Source organism: Camelina sativa, chromosome 13 (genome assembly GCF_030686135.1).
Source record: "Camelina sativa cultivar CO46 ecotype springtype chromosome 13, ASM3068613v1".
Classification (NCBI taxonomy): Eukaryota; Viridiplantae; Streptophyta; class Magnoliopsida; order Brassicales; family Brassicaceae; genus Camelina; species Camelina sativa.
In genome coordinates, this window is record NC_141892.1 from 15,733,751 (window position 1) to 15,753,635 (window position 19,885).

At 45.5% G+C, this 19,885-nt stretch overlaps 1 protein-coding gene and 2 pseudogenes across 1 annotated transcript; all 3 read left to right on the top strand.

Moving 5' to 3' along the window:
* The first annotated feature begins 895 nt into the window (after positions 1 to 895).
* Positions 896 to 17,967, top strand: LOC104738280 (putative mannose-1-phosphate guanylyltransferase 2; annotated as a pseudogene).
* LOC147929618 (uncharacterized) lies at positions 7,408 to 11,463 on the top strand. The gene has a single exon (XM_087480481.1). It carries the CDS (start codon positions 7,875 to 7,877, stop codon positions 9,621 to 9,623), a length of 1,749 nt encoding a protein of 582 aa, XP_087336607.1. The 5' UTR covers positions 7,408 to 7,874; the 3' UTR covers positions 9,624 to 11,463.
* A 40-nt stretch (positions 17,968 to 18,007) lies between the features above and the next one.
* On the top strand, positions 18,008 to 18,232 carry LOC147929619 (putative mannose-1-phosphate guanylyltransferase 2 pseudogene; annotated as a pseudogene).
* Positions 18,233 to 19,885: the final 1,653 nt, after the last annotated feature.

Below are 19,885 nucleotides of genomic sequence, written 5' to 3' on the forward strand. Positions count from 1 at the left end.
TGAATTTGTTGAACAAGTTGAAATGTGCGTGGCAAGTTTGTCATATGAAACCGATTGTGAAGATCATTCCATATTTGAGTAGCATCATCAAAGGACAGTATGCTACCATAGATCTGTTTGGTTACCGAGTTCAACAACCACGATTTGACCATGCTATTGCATCGAGACCAAATACGAGAGAGAGGATTACCTTCTTCAGGTCGAGGCAACGAGCCATCAATGAAGGCAATTTTGTTTTTGGCATCCAAGGCTATCTTCATCGCAGAACTCCACTGATTATAGTTCGATCCATCCAACTGAACAGAGACAATCGACATCCCTGGGTGATCGGCACTATGAAGGAACAATGGTGAGTGAACGCTATCGAGATTCATCACGGTAGATAAAACAGTCGAAGCTTCTGGAAGGGAAGTCGAGCTACCTGCGCGTGTGGGTCTTACCGATCTGCGATTATTCCGGCGAACAACGGCGGTAACCATTGTCAAGAAGCGATGAAGCAAACAGAAGAAACGAAAAGAGTAATAATGAGGAATTAATTGAGCTATGAGCTCAGCTCTGATACCATATTACAAGAGAAGAAACGAACAGATGAGAGATTCTAGCTCTGATCAAGAAGAAATCGTGATGAGCAGAGGAAGAAGATGAAGGTTTTACTTTTGGGAAAATATCTGTTCAACTTTATAAAATGAGTTGTACTCACGATTATATACAGATTCTTCCTTTGATAAACTTAACCGGAACAAACCGGTTCTCTATCTACAATTGATAATCTATTAGAAGCAATCCAATTAGCAACAAATAAATGAAACCACACGACTTCAACTCAAGGCATTGGGGAAAACAATTAAGTGATTACTTTGAGTAAATGGCCGGAAAACGAACCTTGTTATCGGCGATGGAGACGTAATCCTCCTCCTCCATTAGATCGAACTAAACCGAAAATGCTGAGACAAATTTACATCCCCACTGTGGTACCAAACTGGTATACGTTTACCCGCAATTATCTATCACCCTCCGATTAGGGTTTATCCACAGGAAAAATCAAAGGATTACGCCGAGAAAATCAACAACCCACGAGTTTACGCCGGAAAAATCGATTGATTTTCCGGTTATCAGATGAATCGGTGAATGTTTAGCCTGTTGGATCGAGAGGGATCAAGAGAAAAAAGAGAGAGGGGATCGCGAAAGAAGGAAAGAAAAAAATGAGAAAACAAAAATTTGGTTTTATAATTACGCAACACGAATAAAAAGACGCCACGTCGCGTTGCTAATGGGTTGCTCAATTTCCTTCCTAAAGCAACGTTCCTCTTATTATTGAACTGAATAATGGATTTTTTATTTTGTTTTTGGGCCCATTCACAAAAGTAACTCTGAGAGAATCTCCGAGTAACGATGCTCTAACTATGAAGAGAAACCTGAAAAGAGTTTGACATATGTTAACTGAGAATTTATGAGAAGGATAATACTTGCCATGCATATAATATAAATGTTTTTTTTTTTTTTGTTAAAAACATATAATACAAATGTTTAGTTGAATTTTATCCGACCTGGACTTGGACTATGGGAATATACACTATTTTAATTGTTCTGGCCGTGACATGTTTTATTATTTTTGATTCTTTAACTTTTAAGCTTTTGGATTCCCCTTAAGAATGTTCTCACGATAGATGCATGCTGAGATTTACTCTGCTTTTTTAACTTCAATATGTTCTCTACAGGAAAAAGGAGAAGATGAAGGCTCTTATTCTTGTTGGAGGTTTTGGGACTCGTTTAAGACCATTGACTCTCAGTTTCCCGAAACCTCTTGTTGATTTCGCTAATTAATAAACCAATGATCCTACATCAGGTACTATACTATGGTCTTTCAAATTCCAATTGTGGTTCTTTCTTGCTAGTCTCATGGTTTTATTATTGTATTAAGTTTTCTATATGGGATATGTGATGACAAATTTTGTTGCAGATAGAGGCACTTACGGCTATTGGAGTTGATGAAGTCATTTTGGCAATTAATTACGACCAAAGGTAAAACACTTTGAGTCTCTCTCATATTTCCCTTTGCAAAGCTATATATGATACTTTGATATAAGATCTTAATAATTCAATGTTGGAAAATTATTCAGCAACGGCTAGTGATGTCGAACTTCTCAAGGGAGGCAAGATAACCTGCTCGCAAGAAACTGAGCCTTTAGGTACAGCTGGTCCTTTGGCTTTAGCCTGGGAAAAATTGGTTGATGGCTCTGTTCAGCCATTCTTTGTCCTTAACAGCGATGTTATTAGTGAATACCCGCTTGAAGAGTTTATTGCTTTTCACAATGCTCATGGAGGAGAGGTGATGTGACCCCGGACTACGGACGTGAACCACGGACGTACGGACGGAGCAAACCCAGCGGAATGATTCAGAAGTATGACTCGGTTGGGCCGTGAACGAATGGACTCGGCGGATGGAGCGATGTACGGAAGGAAACAGCACCAAGGAACGACAAGAACGGACGGAGAGAGATTCGCGAGGAGATGCTCGACTCGTTTGTCTCTCGGAAGATGGGGATAGACGTGGAATGAGGTAGCGACACACAAAGGATGGATCTCCTTGCGATACGGCCAAACTAGTAGCTAACGGACCCGGTTCGTGCAGCTTCTACGGTTTCGTTTCAATCACTGAAAACGAGAGAGAAGGATAACTTCTTGTTCTTTATTCTTAATAGTCTACCTTACATGATAGGGTCTAGGCCCTTTATATAGGGCTGCTTACATAAAGGAACTCCCAAAACCCTAAACATGTGGGTGGAGATAAAACGCAGCGTTCAGGACATAGTCGTAAAAGAGAAATAAAACGCAGCGTTCAGGAGATAGTTTAAAAAAGAGAAAATTAAACTAAGGATAGAATGGCCACGCGGCCGAAGTGGTCCATGGCCATGCACTAGGGTCCATAGCCTCGTTAAAACCCCCTTGGTAAACCACGTAGGGACAAACCCAAGGTGGGAAAAAGAGTACTACTTTCCCTAATGACTTGGAGGTCTTCACCCTTGTGAGATGGTTAAGACCGTTAGAAGAGCCTCGGTTGGCTGCTCGTCGGGTTGGTTGGGGCCGCGGTCGAGTTCCACTTGTTCCTGGACGAAAGCTTGGACAAAGATGAGGCACTTCTTCCTTGCGGTCCTAGCTGCGGGCCGGCTCCTTGTTGTAGCTCCGGGCATCAGGTTCGGTGCTTGGGCTGAGGGCCGTCTAATTCCGGACGCAGTCGCATCCTTGATTCCTTGCGAGCTCCGGTCCTCGTCCGTGTCCGTATGCTGGCCATCGTCCCGGGTTCCATCATTCCCTCCCCCTTGGAAAGGTTTTGCCCTCAAAACATCTTCCTCGGTACCTACATCAAACAGGGCCAAGTTAGAAACATTGAATGAGGTCGAAGTCAAATACTCACCGGGTAGTTCAAGGCGGTAGGAATTGTCGTTGATCCTCTCGACGACTCGGAATGGTCCATCTCTGCGGGGGCTCAGCTAACCCAATCGCCTTCCTTGAAAACCATGGTCTTCCGGCCCTGGTTGGCTGTCCGCACATAGTGTTTGGTACGCCGCTCTATGTTGGCCTTCACTTCCGCATGTAACTGTTTGATAAGCTCGGCCTTGCTTGCGCCATCTTGGTTTACTACTTCTCTGGGCGGCAAGGGTAACACGTCCATAGGAGTCAGCGGTTTAAACCCATAAGCGATCTCGAACGGCGATTTCTGGGTGGCCGAGTGCGTGGCAAGGTTGTAGGCGAACTCCACAAATGGAAGGCATTCGACCCAAGTCTTCCTGTTACTGCTGATGGTGGTCCGCAGTAGTGCTCTGAGGGTGCGGTTAACCACCTCTGTTTGGCCGTCCATCTGCGGATGGCATGCGGTCGAGTACAATAGCCGCGTACCGAGTTTTCTCCATATTGTCCTCCACAAATGGCCGAGGAACTTGGGCTCACGATCGGACACAATGGTGCGGGGGAGGCCGTGTAGCCGCACTACTTCTCGGAAAAACAGGTTGGCGATGTGCATGGCATCGTTGGTTTTGTTGCACGGTATAAAATGGGCCATTTTGGAGAAACGGTCCACGACCATGAAAATAGCGTCCTTCTTGTCGCACGGTGGTAGACCAAGGACAAAATCCATAGATAGGTCAACCCACGGACTTGATGCGATCGGAAGGGGCGTGTACAGGCCATAGGGACGCGTGGTGGACTTGGCCGTCCAGCACATAATGCAACTACCGCAGAATTTCTCCACCATTCGCTTCATCTTAGGCCAATAGAAGTGCTCCTTCAGGATGGCCATTGTTTTGGCAACGCAAAAGTGCCCCGTAAGCCCTTCTCCATGTGCTTCCCTCATTAATAACTCCCGCATCGATCCGGCCGGGACGCACAGGCGCCTCTCCTTGAATAGGAACCCGTCATGTATGAAGAACTTGGTATAGCTCCCTTTACCATGCTCCTGATAGCACTCAGCGAAGTCTGGGTCCAAACCATACGCGTCCTTGATGTGCTCAAACCCGAGGATCCGTGCGTCCATGGTGGTGATCAGCGTATGGCGCCGCGAAAGTGCGTCGGCCACAACATTCTCCTTGCCCTTCTTGTACTTGATGACGTAAGGAAAGGTTTCGATAAACTCCAACCACTTGCATGCCTCTTTTTAAGGTTGGTCTGGCCGCGCAAGTGCTTCAACGTCTCATGGTCGGTATGAATGACACACTCCTTGGCCAACAGATAATGTTGCCAAGTCTCCATCGCGCGGACTAAGGCGTACAGTTCCTTGTCGTAGGTTGGGTAATTGAGCGTCGGTCCGCTGAGCTTCTCACTGAAGTAGGCAATAGGCTTGCCTCCTTGCATCAACACGGCTCCAATGCCCACCCCGGACGCGTCGCACTCTACTTCAAAGGTTTTACTGAAATCCGGCAAGGCCAATAGAGGCGCGTGTGTCAGCCGGTGCTTGATCTCGCGGAAGGCTGCTTCTTGGGCCGGTCCCCACTTGAACTCAATGCTCTTCTTTATGGTGGCGGTAAGTGGTGCAGCTACCGAACTGAAATCCCGCACGAACCGCCTATAGAAACTGGCCAGGCCGTGAAAGCTCCAGACTTGACTGATATTGGTCAGGGTCGGCCACTCCTCAATGGCCTTGATCTTGTCATTGTCCACCTTAAGCCCCTGCGCACTTACAACAAAGCCTAGGAAAACTAGCTCGTTAGCTCCAAACACACATTTCTTAAGGTTAGCGTACAGTTTGTTCTCCCTAAAAGTGTCCAAGACCAAGGACAGATGTTCTAAATGTTTCTCAAGGCATTTACTATGAACAAGGATGTCATCAAAGTAAACAACCACAAACTTGTTGATATAGACCCTAAGGACATGGTTCATCAGTCTCATAAAGGTGGAGGGAGCATTAGATAGACCGAATGGCATTACCAACCATTCGTACAAACCTTGCTTGGTTTTGAACGCGGTTTTCCACTCATCTCCCTCTTTCATCCTCACTTGGAGAAGATGGTGGAACCGCTGAGTTCATCAAGCATGTCGTCTAGGCGCGGAATGGGATGGCGGTACTTGATGGTGATGTTGTTTATTGCCTGACAATCCACGCACATACGTCATGTCCCGTCCTTCTTAGGAACCAGCAGGACTGGCACCGCGCATGGACTAAGGCTCTCTCGGACGTATCCTTGCTTCATGAGTTCAGATACTTGGCGTTCAAGCTCCTTGGCCTCCTCGGGATTCACGCGGTAGGCAGGACGGTTTGGGAGCTGGGCTCCGGGTAAGAGGTCGATCTGATGCTCAATGCCGTGAAGTGGTGGTAGACCGTGCGGTAATTCATCCGGAAACACGTCCTGGTACCGTCTCGTAGGAGCGGTCTGATCATGGCCGGGACGGCGTCCTGCTCCGTACCTATACTCACAACATCCTTAAAGACCATCAATAAGACTTGACAAGTGGAGTCACTAAGTGATCTCCTAACCGTACTAGCATTAATCAAGAAGTTCATTTTAGTACTCGGTTCCTTAGCCATTTTCGGTTGCAGCTCACAAACTTGTGTGGGACTCAATGGTTTTAGGCAAATACGCTTGTTATCATGCACAAAGGAGTATTGGTTGGTGTGGCCACAGTGAGAGGTCCGCTTATCAAACTGCCAACGATGCCCCAAAAGGAGGTGGCTAGCTTGCATCGGAACCACGTCACACAAGACTTGGTCTTTATAGGGGCCTACACTAAACGGGACCGTGACCTGTTCGGTGACTTGGACCACGGCCTTGTCATTCAACCATTTGAGTTTGTAGGGTTTAGGATGGTTTGTGGTACCAAGAGAAAGTTTCTTGACCATGTAGGAACTTGCCACATTGGTGCAAGATCCACCATCAATGATCAAGCCACAAACCTTCCCACTTACAGTGCATCGCCTGTGGAATATGTTGTCCCGCTGGTGCGTATCGTCCGGACACTGGCTAGTGATGTGATCATGGATGGGGCTAAGGAGGATGAGCTTGTAGCTGAGTTTGAAGCTGAGGAACATGTAGCTGAGCTTGAACCTCAGGAGCTTGTAGCTGAGGAACCATTGCTTGTACCTGAAGGACCAATGACTAGAGCAAAAGCTAAGAAGCTAAAGGATGCACTAAATGGGCTTATTCAAGAGCTTATGGTCAAAGAGAGCATTGGAAAATCTATTGGAGATGATACCTATCAAGTCCAGCCTACTTTGAACCTAATTCAAGTCCAAGAAAGCCCAAAATAGTCACTTTATTTTGTGGTCAAAGAAGAGTGACGAAAATTGAGATACATGCACCTAGAGTCACTTTGGAGGAAGGAATACATGCACAAGAATTGGGTCTTCATTCAACCATCTATCTTAATTGTTTTTTTTATTTTTAAGTCTAGTTAATACTTGGCTTTGTTACCAAGTTTTCTTATCCTATATAAACTCATGTAAGATCATTGAAATAATCATCCAACTTTTTATCAAAACCTTTTCTTTTTGAGAGTGATTCTCTTCTGTTCTTTGTGAACAAAACCGATTGCTTGGTGTGATTCCAACAATCAAAACCGACTACTTGGTGTGATTCCGATAGTCAAAACCCCGATCTCCTTGGTGCGAGGCTGAGAGATCCGATCTTTTTGGTGTGAGGCTGAAAGATCAAACCGGTATATCAAGAGTCTTTCCGCAACTCTTGTGCGACCATTCATTCCACCATCCTTATTCTTGAGGCTTCGTCGTCTTTAGAATCAAGGTGTCTCTATCAACCAACTCGAAGGTGCCGAATCCTTGGGAGGATCATATCAAGTGGTACCAGAGCACACCCTTGAGTTTGGTATTATATCATTCTATCATCTTCTAACCGTTCATCTTCTTCCTATCATTTTCTATCTTTCAATCTTCTATCTATCATCTTTCTATCTTTCCATTTTCTTTATTTTCATCTTCTCATCTTTTCATCTTCTTTTTCTATTTATTTTATTTAAAAAAAAAAGCAAAAGAAAAAAAAAACAAAAACAAAAAAAAAAAAAGGAAAAAAAAAGAGAGAAAAAAGGTTCTTTTCTATTCAGAAAAAAAACAAAACAATTCTGTTCTTTTCAAAAAAAAAAAAAAAAAAAAGTTTCATTCTATTTCAAAAAAAAAAAAAAAAAAAAAAAATCTACTCCTATTAGTCGGTTCTATTTTATATTTTGGTATCTCGCTGAGTTTGATTCTGTTTCGACTGTTTTGGAAAAACATTGGGTTTGATTGGTTTCTGTTCTATTAGAACCTTTGAGAATCACTAGAACACACTTTGAGAGTTGAGAGTAAACACTTGTGAGTGAAACACTTGAGAGTAAACACTTGTGAGGATTTTGTTTTTGTGAGTTTGATCATCTTGCAGGTTTCTTCAAATATGGCTGACGGAGAAAATAACAACCATGAAGTAGAACAACCCGGGAGATTTCAAAATATCCAGATGGAAGCATTGTTGGGAGAAATGCGGAGGATGATGAGGGTTGAGATGAATGCAGTCTATGAGAGGTTGGACGAAGTTCAAGCAGAAACACAACAAAGGCAACCACAAAACTTGCCTAATCAACATAGGAGAGTAGGAGAGGAGTTAAGAATGGCAAGAGATGTAGCAGCTGAAGATTACTACAGTCGTAGTGGAAACTCATCTCAAGGAGGCCGAAGGAGACCTAGACGTGTGCGAGAAGGTAGAGAAAGAAATGATGATAACATTGGAGGGTTGAAGTTTAAAATTCCACCGTTTATTGGGAAGAATGATCCAGATGTCTACTTGGAGTGGGAGAAGAAGGTAGAACAAGTTTTCAATTTTCAACACTATTCTGAGATCAATAAGGTGCGAATGGCGGCTGTTGAGTTTAGTGAGTATGCGCTTAGCTGGTGGGATCAGTTGGTGACTTCACGAAGACGTAATGGCGAATATCCGATTGAGACTTGGGCTGAGATGAAGGCTATCATGAGGAGAAGGTTTGTTCCGGGCCATTACCACCGCGATCTGCATCAAAAGCTAAGGAGACTGACTCAGGGAAGTCGAAGTGTGGAGGATTACTATCAAGAGATGGAGATTCTTTTAATAAGAGCTGATGTGGTTGAGGACCGAGAAGCTACTATGGCTAGATTCATGAGTGGGTTGAACCGAGATGTCCAAGATAGGCTTGAGATGGAGCATTACGTGGAGCTTGAAGAGATGTTACATAAAGCAATCTTGGTGGAAAAGCAACTCAAGAGAAGAAGTTCTACGCGGATAACTTATGGTGCTGGTTCATCTAACCCAAAAACAAGTTACCAGAAGGAAGAAAAGCCAGTTGTTATTCCAAAGGCTGAAGCGAAGCCAATTGTTGCCAATCAAGTTACCAAGGACAAAGCTGAGGCTACGAGAACCCGAGCTCGTGATGTGACATGTTATAAGTGTCATGGCAGAGGACACTATGCGCATGAATGTTCCAACAGAAGAACCATGATTCTCTTGGAGAATGGAGAGTTTGAATCAGAAAATGAAGAGGTGGTTTCAGATTCACTAGAAGAATTTGAAGAAATTCCAGCAAAGGGTGAGATATTGGTGGCAAGGAGTGTTGTGGAACATGAGCAAAGGGAGAATCTATTTCATACAAGGTGCCATGTCCAAGATAAGGTATGTTGTCTCATAATTGATGGCGGGAGTTGTACTAATGTGGCGAGTGAAACAATGGTCAAGAAGCTTGGGCTAACTACGGAGAAACACCCGAAGCCATATAAGCTGCAATGGCTTAATGATGATGGTGAGATGAAGGTTAGTATCCAAGTAAAGGTTCCTATTGTCATTGGGAAATATGAGGATGAGGTTTTGTGCGATGTTCTACCTATGGAGGCAAGTCATATTCTTTTGGGAAAACCATGGCAATCTGACCGGAGAACAAGCCATGATGGTTTCACCAATCGTTATTCTTTTGAGTTCAAAGGCAAGAAGATCAATTTAGTTCCGTTGACACCTCATGAAGTTTATCAAGATCAGTTGATTCTCAAGCAGAGGAAAGAAACAAACACCATGAGCGACCCCACAAACAGAATTCACCAAAAAGAGAGCGAGAGTTTGAGAAAAACCAAGTCAAAGGCCTGTGAGAGAAAACCTGTGAGGCATTCAAATTTCTTTGTGTGAAAAGGAGAGGTTAAAAGAGCTTTATTTTCAAAACAATCTTTGATCATGTTTGTTTTCAAAGAAACTCTCATGAATTTTTCTGACCTTGCACCGGTGTTACCGAGTGAGATAACCTTTCTTTTGCAGGATTTTGAAGACGTATTCCCGGAGGACAATCCGAAAGGTTTACCACCTATCCGTGGTATTGAACACCAAATAGACTTTGTTCCTGGTGCATCACTTCCAAACCGGCCAGCTTATAGGACTAATCCTGTGGAGACATTGGAGTTGCAAAGACAAGATAATGAGCTCATGGAGAAGGGACATGTTAGAGAGAGCATGAGACCATGTGCAGTCCCATTCCTAATTGTGCCCAAAAAGAATGGAAGTTGGCGCATGTGTGTTGATTGTAGAGCTATCAACAACATCACGGTAAAGTATCGACATCCTATTTCTACTCAGCCTTTGCATGATATTTCTATGGATTTTGTGCTTAGTTTGCCTAGAACTAGGACTGGTAAAGATTCAGTTTTTGTGGTTATTGATCGATTTTCAAAAATGGCGCATTTCATACCTTGTCACAAAACTGATAATACTTTGCATGTTGCTGAGTTGTTCTTCAAGGAAATTGTTCGTTTGCATGGAGTGCCTAAGTCAATTGTTTCTGATAGGGATACAAAGTTTTTGAGTTACTTCTGGAAAACACTTTGGTCTAAACTAGGGACTAAGTTACTATTTTCCACTACTTGTCATCCACAAACTGATGGTCAAACTGAAGTAGTTAATAGAACTTTGTCTACTCTCTTGCGAGCTTTGATCAAAAAGAACATTAAAACTTGGGAAGAATGTTTACCACATGTTGAGTTTGCATACAATCAATCAGTTCATTCTTCAACTAAGTTTTCTCCATTCCAAATTGTTTATGGCTTTAATCCTTTATCTCCATTGGATCTAACCCCTCTACCTTTGAGTGAAAGAGCTAGCTTGGATGGGAAAAAGAAAGCTGACCTTGTCAAACAGATCCATGAGAAAGCTAGAATAAACATTGAGGAGAAGACAAAGCAGTATGCAAAACAAGCAAACAAAGGAAGGCGCAAGATGGTTTTCAAACCAGGAGACCAAGTGTGGGTTCACTTGAGAAAAGAACGGTTTCCAGCTGAAAGGAAGTCAAAACTGATGCCTAGAATTGATGGACCCTTTGAGATCACAAGAAATATTAATGACAATGCTTACCAACTTGATCTTCAAGGTAAGTACAATGTGAATTCAAGCTTTAATGTTTCTGATTTGGTTCCTTTTGTGGCAGATGATCCAGATTTGAGGTAAAATCCTTTTCAAGAGGAGGGGGATGATGTGATCATGGATGGGGCTAAGGAGGATGAGCTTGTAGCTGAGTTTGAAGCTGAGGAACATGTAGCTGAGCTTGAACCTGAGGAACTTGTAGCTGAGGAACCATTGCTTGTACCTGAAGGACCAATGAATAGAGCAAAAGCTAAGAAGCTAAAGGATGCACTAAATGGGCTTATTCAAGAGCTTATGGTCAAAGAGAGCATTGGAAAATCTATTGGGGATGATACCTATCAAGTCCAGCCCACTTTGAACCTAATTCAAGTCCAAGAAAGCCCAAAATAATCACTTTATTTTGTGGTCAAAGAAGAGTGACGAAAATTGAGATACATGCACCTAGAGTCACTTTGGAGGAAGGAATACATGCACAAGAATTGGGTCTTCATTCAACCATCTATCTTAATTGTTTTTTTATTTTTAAGACTAGTTAATACTTGGCTTTGTTACCAAGTTTTCTTATCCTATATAAACTCATGTAAGATCACTGAAATAATCATCCAACTTTTTATCAAAACCTTTTCTTTTTGAGAGTGATTCTCTTCTGTTCTTTGTGAACAAAACCGATTGCTTGGTGTGATTCCAACAATCAAAACCGACTACTTGGTGTGATTTCGATAGTCAAAACCCCGATCTCCTTAGTGCGAGGCTGAGAGATCCGATCTTTTTGGTGTGAGGCTGAAAGATCAAACCGGTATATCAAGAGTCTTTCCGCAACTCTTGTGCGACCATTCATTCCACCATCCTTATTCTTGAGGCTTCGTCGTCTTTAGAATCAAGGTGTTTCTATCAACTAACTCGAAGGTGCTGAATCCTTGGGAGGATCATATCAGCTAGTATTAAGGACCCGACGGATCATAAGCAGCTCTCCCTCATCAGGCTCAGCGACGGCTTCCTCGACCTCCTTAGCATCGTTCGGCTCGTCGGATTCGTCGTCGTCCTCGGATTCAAGTTCCCCTGACGCGGTAATGGTCATGGTACGCGGATTGGGACAATCTCGGGCGTAGTGGCCTCGACTTTGGCACTTGAAGCATATTATGTCTCGGCTACGTCCTTCGGTCGGTTGCGGCCTGGGGTCGGTACGAGAGTCCTTGTTCTGGTCCCTTGGTCTGAACCATGAATCAATGGTGATGGCCTTGGACTTCTCTTGCCCACGGTGCCCTCCCGGTCCTAGGGACGAATTGGGCGACGAACTAGGCGTTCCTTGAGCGCGAGAGCGGTGGATGGTGTTGGCCTTTCTCTTGATCTGTTATTCGACTTGCATTGCTAGGTGCAAGAGTTCATCGAACGAGTTGTACGTTAAACGTTTCACCTTCCGCGAAATGCGGTCTTGTAGTCCGTCCAAGAACTGGGCCATCAATCCTTCTTCGGTATCTTCGACCTCCAGCCGGTTGCGAAGATGTTCGAACTCTTCATAGTAGTCCTCAACGCTCTTGGCTCCTTGGGACAGCTTGCGGAACCTTCGCTGGAGCTCGCGGTGGTACAGCGGTGGCACATACCGGCGTCTCATCTCGTTCTTCATGGCCTCCCAATGCGGTAAGGCGCGTTCCCCGTTCCTCCTTCGGTCAGCTTCGGAACGATCCCACCAGGTAAGGGCATGGTCCGTGAACTGGGCGGCTGCATAGGCGATCTTCTTGGGTTCGGGGTAGTTGTAGCAGGCGAATATATGATCCATCCTTCCCTCCCAGTCGAGATATGCCTCCGGATCAACTTTTCTGGCAAACGTCGGAGCCGTAAGTTTGTGACCCGGTTCGACCGGACGGTAGGGTTGATCGTCCTCATGCTTTTCCCTACGTCGAGGGCGTCTCCCTTGGTAGGGTGGGCCATCGTCTTCTTCGGACGTTCCTCCTGGATCCGGGTCATATCGTCGTTGGCGATCTTGGACAGGCGGCCCACGAGCTGCGGGTTGCCGTTGTCTGTCCTCTATCCATTGTAGCCGGTTCCCTAGCTGGGCTAGTTGAGTCCGGGTCTCGGCTAAGACTGTCCCGATTTCCGGGGGTGGAAGCGGCTCTCCAGGTTGTGCAACCATATCAGCTGTACGGACGGTGGTTATTGTACGGACGGTGGCTGCGGTACGGACGACGGCCAGGTACTGTTCGGACGGTGGTCTACGCAGTGGCTGGTTAGAGAAGTGATACCACCGGCGGTCAATAGTAGGTACTGCGGCGGTTGATAAGTCCTCTGGCTTACGGTCGTGTCGGACAGTGGCAATCGGTACCGTCGGTCGATCCGTGACGCGTGTCCGTTTAGAAAAGATCCTACACAAAGAGTGAACGTGTGGGTTCTCTGTTTGATAGGTTCAACAAATCGGACAAACCTTGGACAGCTAATGATTGGAAAAAGGTAAAGGTAAAGTAAAAAGCAAAAGTAAAAGCACTACACGACAACCTAAGGCTAAAACAAAAACGGACCTCACGCGCTGGGACTCTAATCGCTACACGTGGCTTTTTAGGCCACCACTAACAACGACCAAGCAAAATAACACAACTTTATGGATCTAAACAACCAAAGCGAAGAACAGCTCAAGAACACTAAAGACCTAGCAAGAACAAAACCTTAGACAAAACGGACTAGACTCGACTTTGACCGTACAAGAACGAATAGGAAGGAAAGACACAACCTTGTGAGGAACTTCGGCTCTGATACCAACTGATGTGACCCCAGACTACGGACGTGAACCACGGACGTACGGACGGAGGAAACCCAGCGGAACGATTCGGAAGTACGACTCGGTTGGGCCGTGAGCGAATGGAATCGGCGGTTGGAGCGATGTACGGAAGGGAACGGCACCAAGGAACGAAAAGAACGGACGGAGAGAGATTCGCGAGGAGATGCTCGACTCGTTTGTCTCTCGGATAGATGGGGATAGACGTGGAATGAGGTAGCGACACACAAAGGATGGATCTCCTTGCGATACGGCCAAACTAGTAGCTAACGAACCCGGTTCGTGCAGCTTCTAGGGTTTCGTTTCAATCACTGAAAACGTGAGAGAAGGATAACTTCTTGTTCTTTATTCTTAATAGTCTACATTACATGATAGGGTCTAGGCCCTTTATATAGGGCTGCTTACATAAGGGAACTCCCAAAACCCTAAACACGTGGGTGGAGATAAAATGCAGCGTTCAGGACATAGTCTTAAAAGAGAAATAAAACGCAGCGTTCAGGAGATAATTTTAAAAAGAGAAAATTAAACTAAGGATAGAATGGCCACGCGGCCGAAGTGGTCCATGGCCATGCACTAGGGTCCATAGCTTCGTTAAAACCCCCTTGGTAAACCACGTAGGGACAAACCCAAGGTGGGAAAAAGAGTACTACTTTCCCTAATGACTTGGAGGTCTTCACCCTTGTGAGATGGTGAAGACCGTTAGAAGAGCTTCGGTTGGCTGCTCGTCGGGTCGGTTGGGGCCGCGGTCAAGTTCCGCTTGTTCCTGGACGAAGGCTTGGACAAAGATGCGGTCCTATCTGCGGTCCGGCTCCTTGTTGTAGCTCCGGGCATCAGGTTCGGTGCTTGGGCTGAGGGCCGTCTAATTCCGGACGCAGTCGCGTCCTTGGTTCCTTGCGCGCTCCGGTCCTCGTCCGTGTCCGTATGCTGGCCATCGTCCCGGGTTCCATCAAGGTGGCTAGCTTGCATCGGAACCACGTCACACAAGACTTGGTCTTTATAGGGGCCTACACTAAACGGGACCCTGACCTGTTCAGTGACTTGGACCGCGGCCTTGTCATTCAACCATTTGAGTTTGTAGGGTTTAGGATGGTTTGTGGTACCAAGAGAAAGTTTCTTGACCATGTAGGAACTTGCCACATTGGTGAAGGATCCACCATCAATGATCCAGCCACAAACCTTCCTACTTACAGTGCATCGCGTGTGGAATATATTGTCCCGCTGGAGCGTATCGTCCGGACACTGGCTAGTATTAAGGACCCGCCGGATCATAAGCAGCTCTCCCTCATCAGGCTCGGCGACGGCTTCCTCGACCTCCTTAGGGTCGTTCGGCTCGTCAGGTTTGTCGTCGTCCTCGGATTCAAGTTCCCCCGACGCGGTAATGGTCATGGTACGCGGATTAGGACAATCTCGGGCGTAGTGGCCTCGACCTTGGCACTTGAAGCATATTATGTCTCGGCTACGTCCTTCGGTCGGTTGCGGCCTGGGGTCGGTACGAGAGTCCTTGTTCTGGTCCCTTGGTTTGAACCGTGAGTCAATGGTGACGGCCTTGGACTTCTCTTGCCTGCGGTGCCCTCCCGGTCCTGGGGATGAATTGGGCGACCAACTAGGCGTTCCTTGAGCGCGAGAGCGGTGGATGGTGTTGGCCTTTCTCTTGATCTGCTGTTCGACTTGCATTGCTAGGTGCAAGAGTTCATGAACGAGTTGTACGCTAAACGTTCCACCTTCTGCGCAATACGGTCTTGTAGTCCGTCCAAGAACTGGGCCATCAATCCTTCTTCGGTATCTTCGACCTCCAGCCGGTTGCGAAGATGTTCGAACTCTTCATAGTAGTCCTCAACGCTCTTGGCTCCTTGGGACAGCCTGCGGAACCTTCGCTGGAGCTCGCAGTGGTACAGCGGTGGCACGTACCGGCGTCTCATCTTGTTCTTCATGGCCTCCCAATGCGGTAAGGCGCGTTCCCCGTTCCTCCTTCGGTCAGCTTCGGAACGATCCCACCACATAAGGGCATGGTCCGTGAACTGGGCGGCTGCATAGGCGATCTTCTTGGGTTCGGGGTAGTTGTAGCAGGCGAATATATGATCCATCCTTCCTTCCCAGTCGAGATATGCCTCCGGATCAACTTTTCCGGCAAACGTCGGGGCCGTGAGTTTGTGACCCGGTTCGACCGGACGGTAGTGTTGGTCGTCCTCATGCTCGTCCCTACGTCGAGGGCGCCTCCCTTGGTAGGGTGGGCCATCGTCTTCTTCGGACGTCCCTCCTGGATCTGAGTCATAGCGTCGTTGGCGATCTTGGACAGGCGGTCCACGAACCGCGGTACGGACGGCGGCCAGGTACTGTTCGGACGGTGGTCTACGCAGTGGCTGGTTAGAGAAGTGATACCACCGGCGGTCAGTAGTGGGTACTGCGGCGGTTGATAAGTCTTTTGGCATACGGTCGTGTCGGACGGTGGCAATCGGTACTGTCGATTGATCCGTGACGCGTGTCCGTTCAGAAAAGATCCTACACAAAGAATGAACGCGTGGGTTCTCTGTTTGATAGGTTCAACAAATCGGACAAACCTTGGACAGCTAATGATTGGAAAAAGGTAAAGTAAAAAGCAAAAGTAAAAGCACCACACGACAACCTAAGACTAAAACAAAAACGGACCTCACGCGCTGGGACTCTAATCGCTACACGTGGCTTTTAGGCTACCACTAACAACGACCAAGCAAAAGAACAAAACTTTATGGATCTAAACTACCAAAGCAAAGAACAGCTCAAGAACACTAAAGACCTAGCAAGAACAAAACCTTAGACAAAACGGACTAGACTCGAACTTTGACCGTACAAGAACGAATAGGGAGGAAAGACACAACCTTGTGAGGAACTTCGGCTCTGATACCAACTGATGTGACCCCGGACTACGGACGTGAACCACAGACGTACGGACGGAGCAAACCCAGCGGAACGATTCGGAAGTATGACTCGGTTGGGCCGTGAACGAATGGACTCGGCGGATGGAGCGATGTACGGAAGGAAACAGCACCAAGGAACGACAAGAACGGACGGAGAGAGATTCGCGAGGAGATGCTCGACTCGTTTGTCTCTCGGAAGATGGGGATAGACGTGGAATGAGGTAGCGACACACAAGGGATGGATCTCCTTGCGATACGGCCAAACTAGTAGCTAACGAACCCGGTTCGTGCAGCTTCTAGGGTTTCGTTTCAATCACTGAAAACGAGAGAGAAGGATAACTTATTGTTCTTTATTCTTAATAGTCTTCCTTACATGATAGGGTCTAGGCCCTTTATATAGGGCTGCTTACATAAGGGAACTCCCAAAACCCTAAATACGTGGGTGGAGATAAAACGCAGCGTTCAAGACATAGTCTTAAAAGAGAAATAAAACGCAGCGTTCAGGAGATAGTTTAAAAAAGAGAAAATTAAATTAAGGATAAAATGGCCATGCGGCCGAAGTGGTCCATGGCCATGCACTAGGGTCCATAGCCTCGTTAAAACCCCCTTGGTAAACCACGTAGGGACAAACCCAAGGTGGGAAAAAGAGTACTACTTTCCCTAATGACTTGGAGGTCTTCACCCTTGTGAGATGGTGAAGACCGTTAGAAGAGCCTCGGTTGGCTGCTCGTCGGGTCGGTTGGGGCCGCGGTCGAGTTCCACTTGTTCCTGGACGAATGCTTGGACAAAGATGAGGCACTTCTTCCTTGCGGTCCTAGCTGCGGCCGGCTCCTTGTTGTAGCTCCGGGCATCAGGTTCGGTGCTTGGGCTGAGGGCCGTCTAATTCCGGACGCAGTCGCATCCTTGGTTCCTTGCGCGCTCTGGTCCTCGTCCGTGTACGTATGCTGGCCATCGTCCCGAGTTCCATCAAGAGGCCTCTATAATGGTGACAAAGGTAAAAAGATTATTGAAACTTAAACTTAAAGTACATGTGTTCATGTTTTTACTAATTAGGACCCTTGGTTTAAAAGGTGGATGAGCCTTCGAAATATGGAGTCGTGATTATGGAAGAAACCACAGGGAAAGTGGAAAGATTTGTCGAAAAGCCGAAACTATATATGTTGGTAACAAGATCAATGCTGGGATTTATCTTCTTAATCCTTCAGCTCTTGACCGGATTGAGCTAAGACCAACTTCATTTGAGAAAGAGATCTTCCCCCAAATCGTAGAAGCTGAAAAGCTCTATGCAATGGTGCTTCCTGGATTCTGGATGGACATTGGTCAACCACGAGACTACATTATTGGTCTTAGACTTTACTTAGACTCTCTGAGGAAGAAGTCTCCCTCAAAGTTAGCCAATGGTCCATACATTGTTGGGAATGTTCTAGTGGATGAAACCGCAAAGATTGGAGAAGGATGTTAGATTGGCCCTGACTGCGTCATTGAGTCCGGGGGTTAGACTTTCACACTGCACGGTGATGCATGGGGCACACGTGAAGAGGCACTCGTGTGTCTCAAGTAGTATCATTGGGTGGCACTCGACGGTCGGACAATGGGCAAGGGTCGAGAACATGTCCATACTTGGGAAAAATGTTCATTTGTACGATGAAATTTATTGTAATGGAGGGGTTGTTTTGCATAATAAAGAGATCAAATCAGACATCATGAAGCCATATACAGTGATGTGATGACCATTTGATGGATTTGTTGTTCTACTTTCTTTTTTTTTAATCAAAACTAGCTAAAGTGATATTAAAGATTTTTGTTTATACTATTCTTTTACAATGATGGATTTACTAGAGGTTTTAAGAGCATCTTTATTGATAGGTTTTTAATTTTGGGGTTCTTAAATTTTTTAGTATTAAAAAGTATATTTTTATAAATTAAGAACCTTTTGTTTGTTAATTAAAATTGTACTCCTCCAATGATAAACTCTTATAAGTGAGGTTCTTAGTTTTGAAAAAAAAAATGTTTACATGTTTAAACAATAAAGATTTTATTATTGCATTTCATAAACTTTTAAACATATAAAACACAAAAGCATATTAAAATAGAAGTAGAAATTACATGTGGGAAAAAAGTTTAGTTGTAATCTTGATTTGTGGCAAACTTTTGTCAGATATTCTCAACCAAATCATCCTTCAATTGTTGATGTTTTTGCTGATTACGAATTTCCTTCCGCTTGCTGAGCATGGTCATCATATTGCTGACATTTGAAGGTATATCAGTTGAAAATGTGGAGTCCACATGTGAAGTTCTGTGTGCTTCTACTTGTGCGAATTCTGTTGGATCCAACTGTCTATACTCATCTCGTTCGTCTTCTACTATCATGTTGTGAAGTATGATACACGCTCTCATTATCTTTCCAATTGTTTCCTTATCATGGACAAGAGCCGGGTTTTTGAATATGGCGAAGCGAGCTTGCAAGACTCCAAAGCACGTTCAACATCTTTACGAACAGCTTCTTGACATGTAGCAAACAAGGATGCCTTTGGATCTTCTGGAATCTGAATAGATTGGATAAAAGTAGCCCATTTCGGATAAATACCATCGGTGAGATAGTAAGCCAAATGATACTCGCGGCCGTTGACAAAGTAATTAACTTTAGGAGCATGACCTTGTAATATATCATCAAAAACCGGAGAGCGATCAAGAACATTGATATCGTTTAACGTACCTGGAGGTCCAAAAAACGTGTGCCATATCCACAGATCTTGTGACGCTACAGCCTCTGGAGTCGGCGGACCAGGCGTTCGGTGAAAGCCATCTATTGGAGGGTCCATGTGCTTTTCTGGAAGACATGGTATCCAGGGATTCCGGATTACCGATTGAAAGGCTTGAAGCGTTGCAGCGGGAGCGGCAGATCTGGCGAGATGCTGTGAGCGAACTGGAGGTGGAAGAACCATTGGAGTCCGACCTATCCGGCCCAGCTCCCATCCCGAGACTGTAGGACCGTCCAAAATGCTAGAGAGCTTCTCTTTGGGTTATCTGTTTGTTTAATGTCTGTTATCTGTTTTTATTTATATATGCCGAATAGCCGAACTGAGTGTAATTGAGTTACACATTCAATGGAAATTTTGACAAAAACAAACTTTATTGTTATTCTAGCTGCATTCGCTCGATCTTTAATCAAAAAGATAAGGAATGGCCTACGTACCCTGAAGAAGGAATCAAGCCAGTCGTATTTCGTATTACAAATGTCGCATAGGTGGAGGTCGGGTTCCTGATGCCTCCTAGGTAAAATTGCGAAGGCGATTTAATAAGAATAACGCTTCAAGTGTGCTGCGTTCCACGAGTTCCTGATTTGTTCTCCAGCCATGGTCATAAGCTCGTAAACGCCA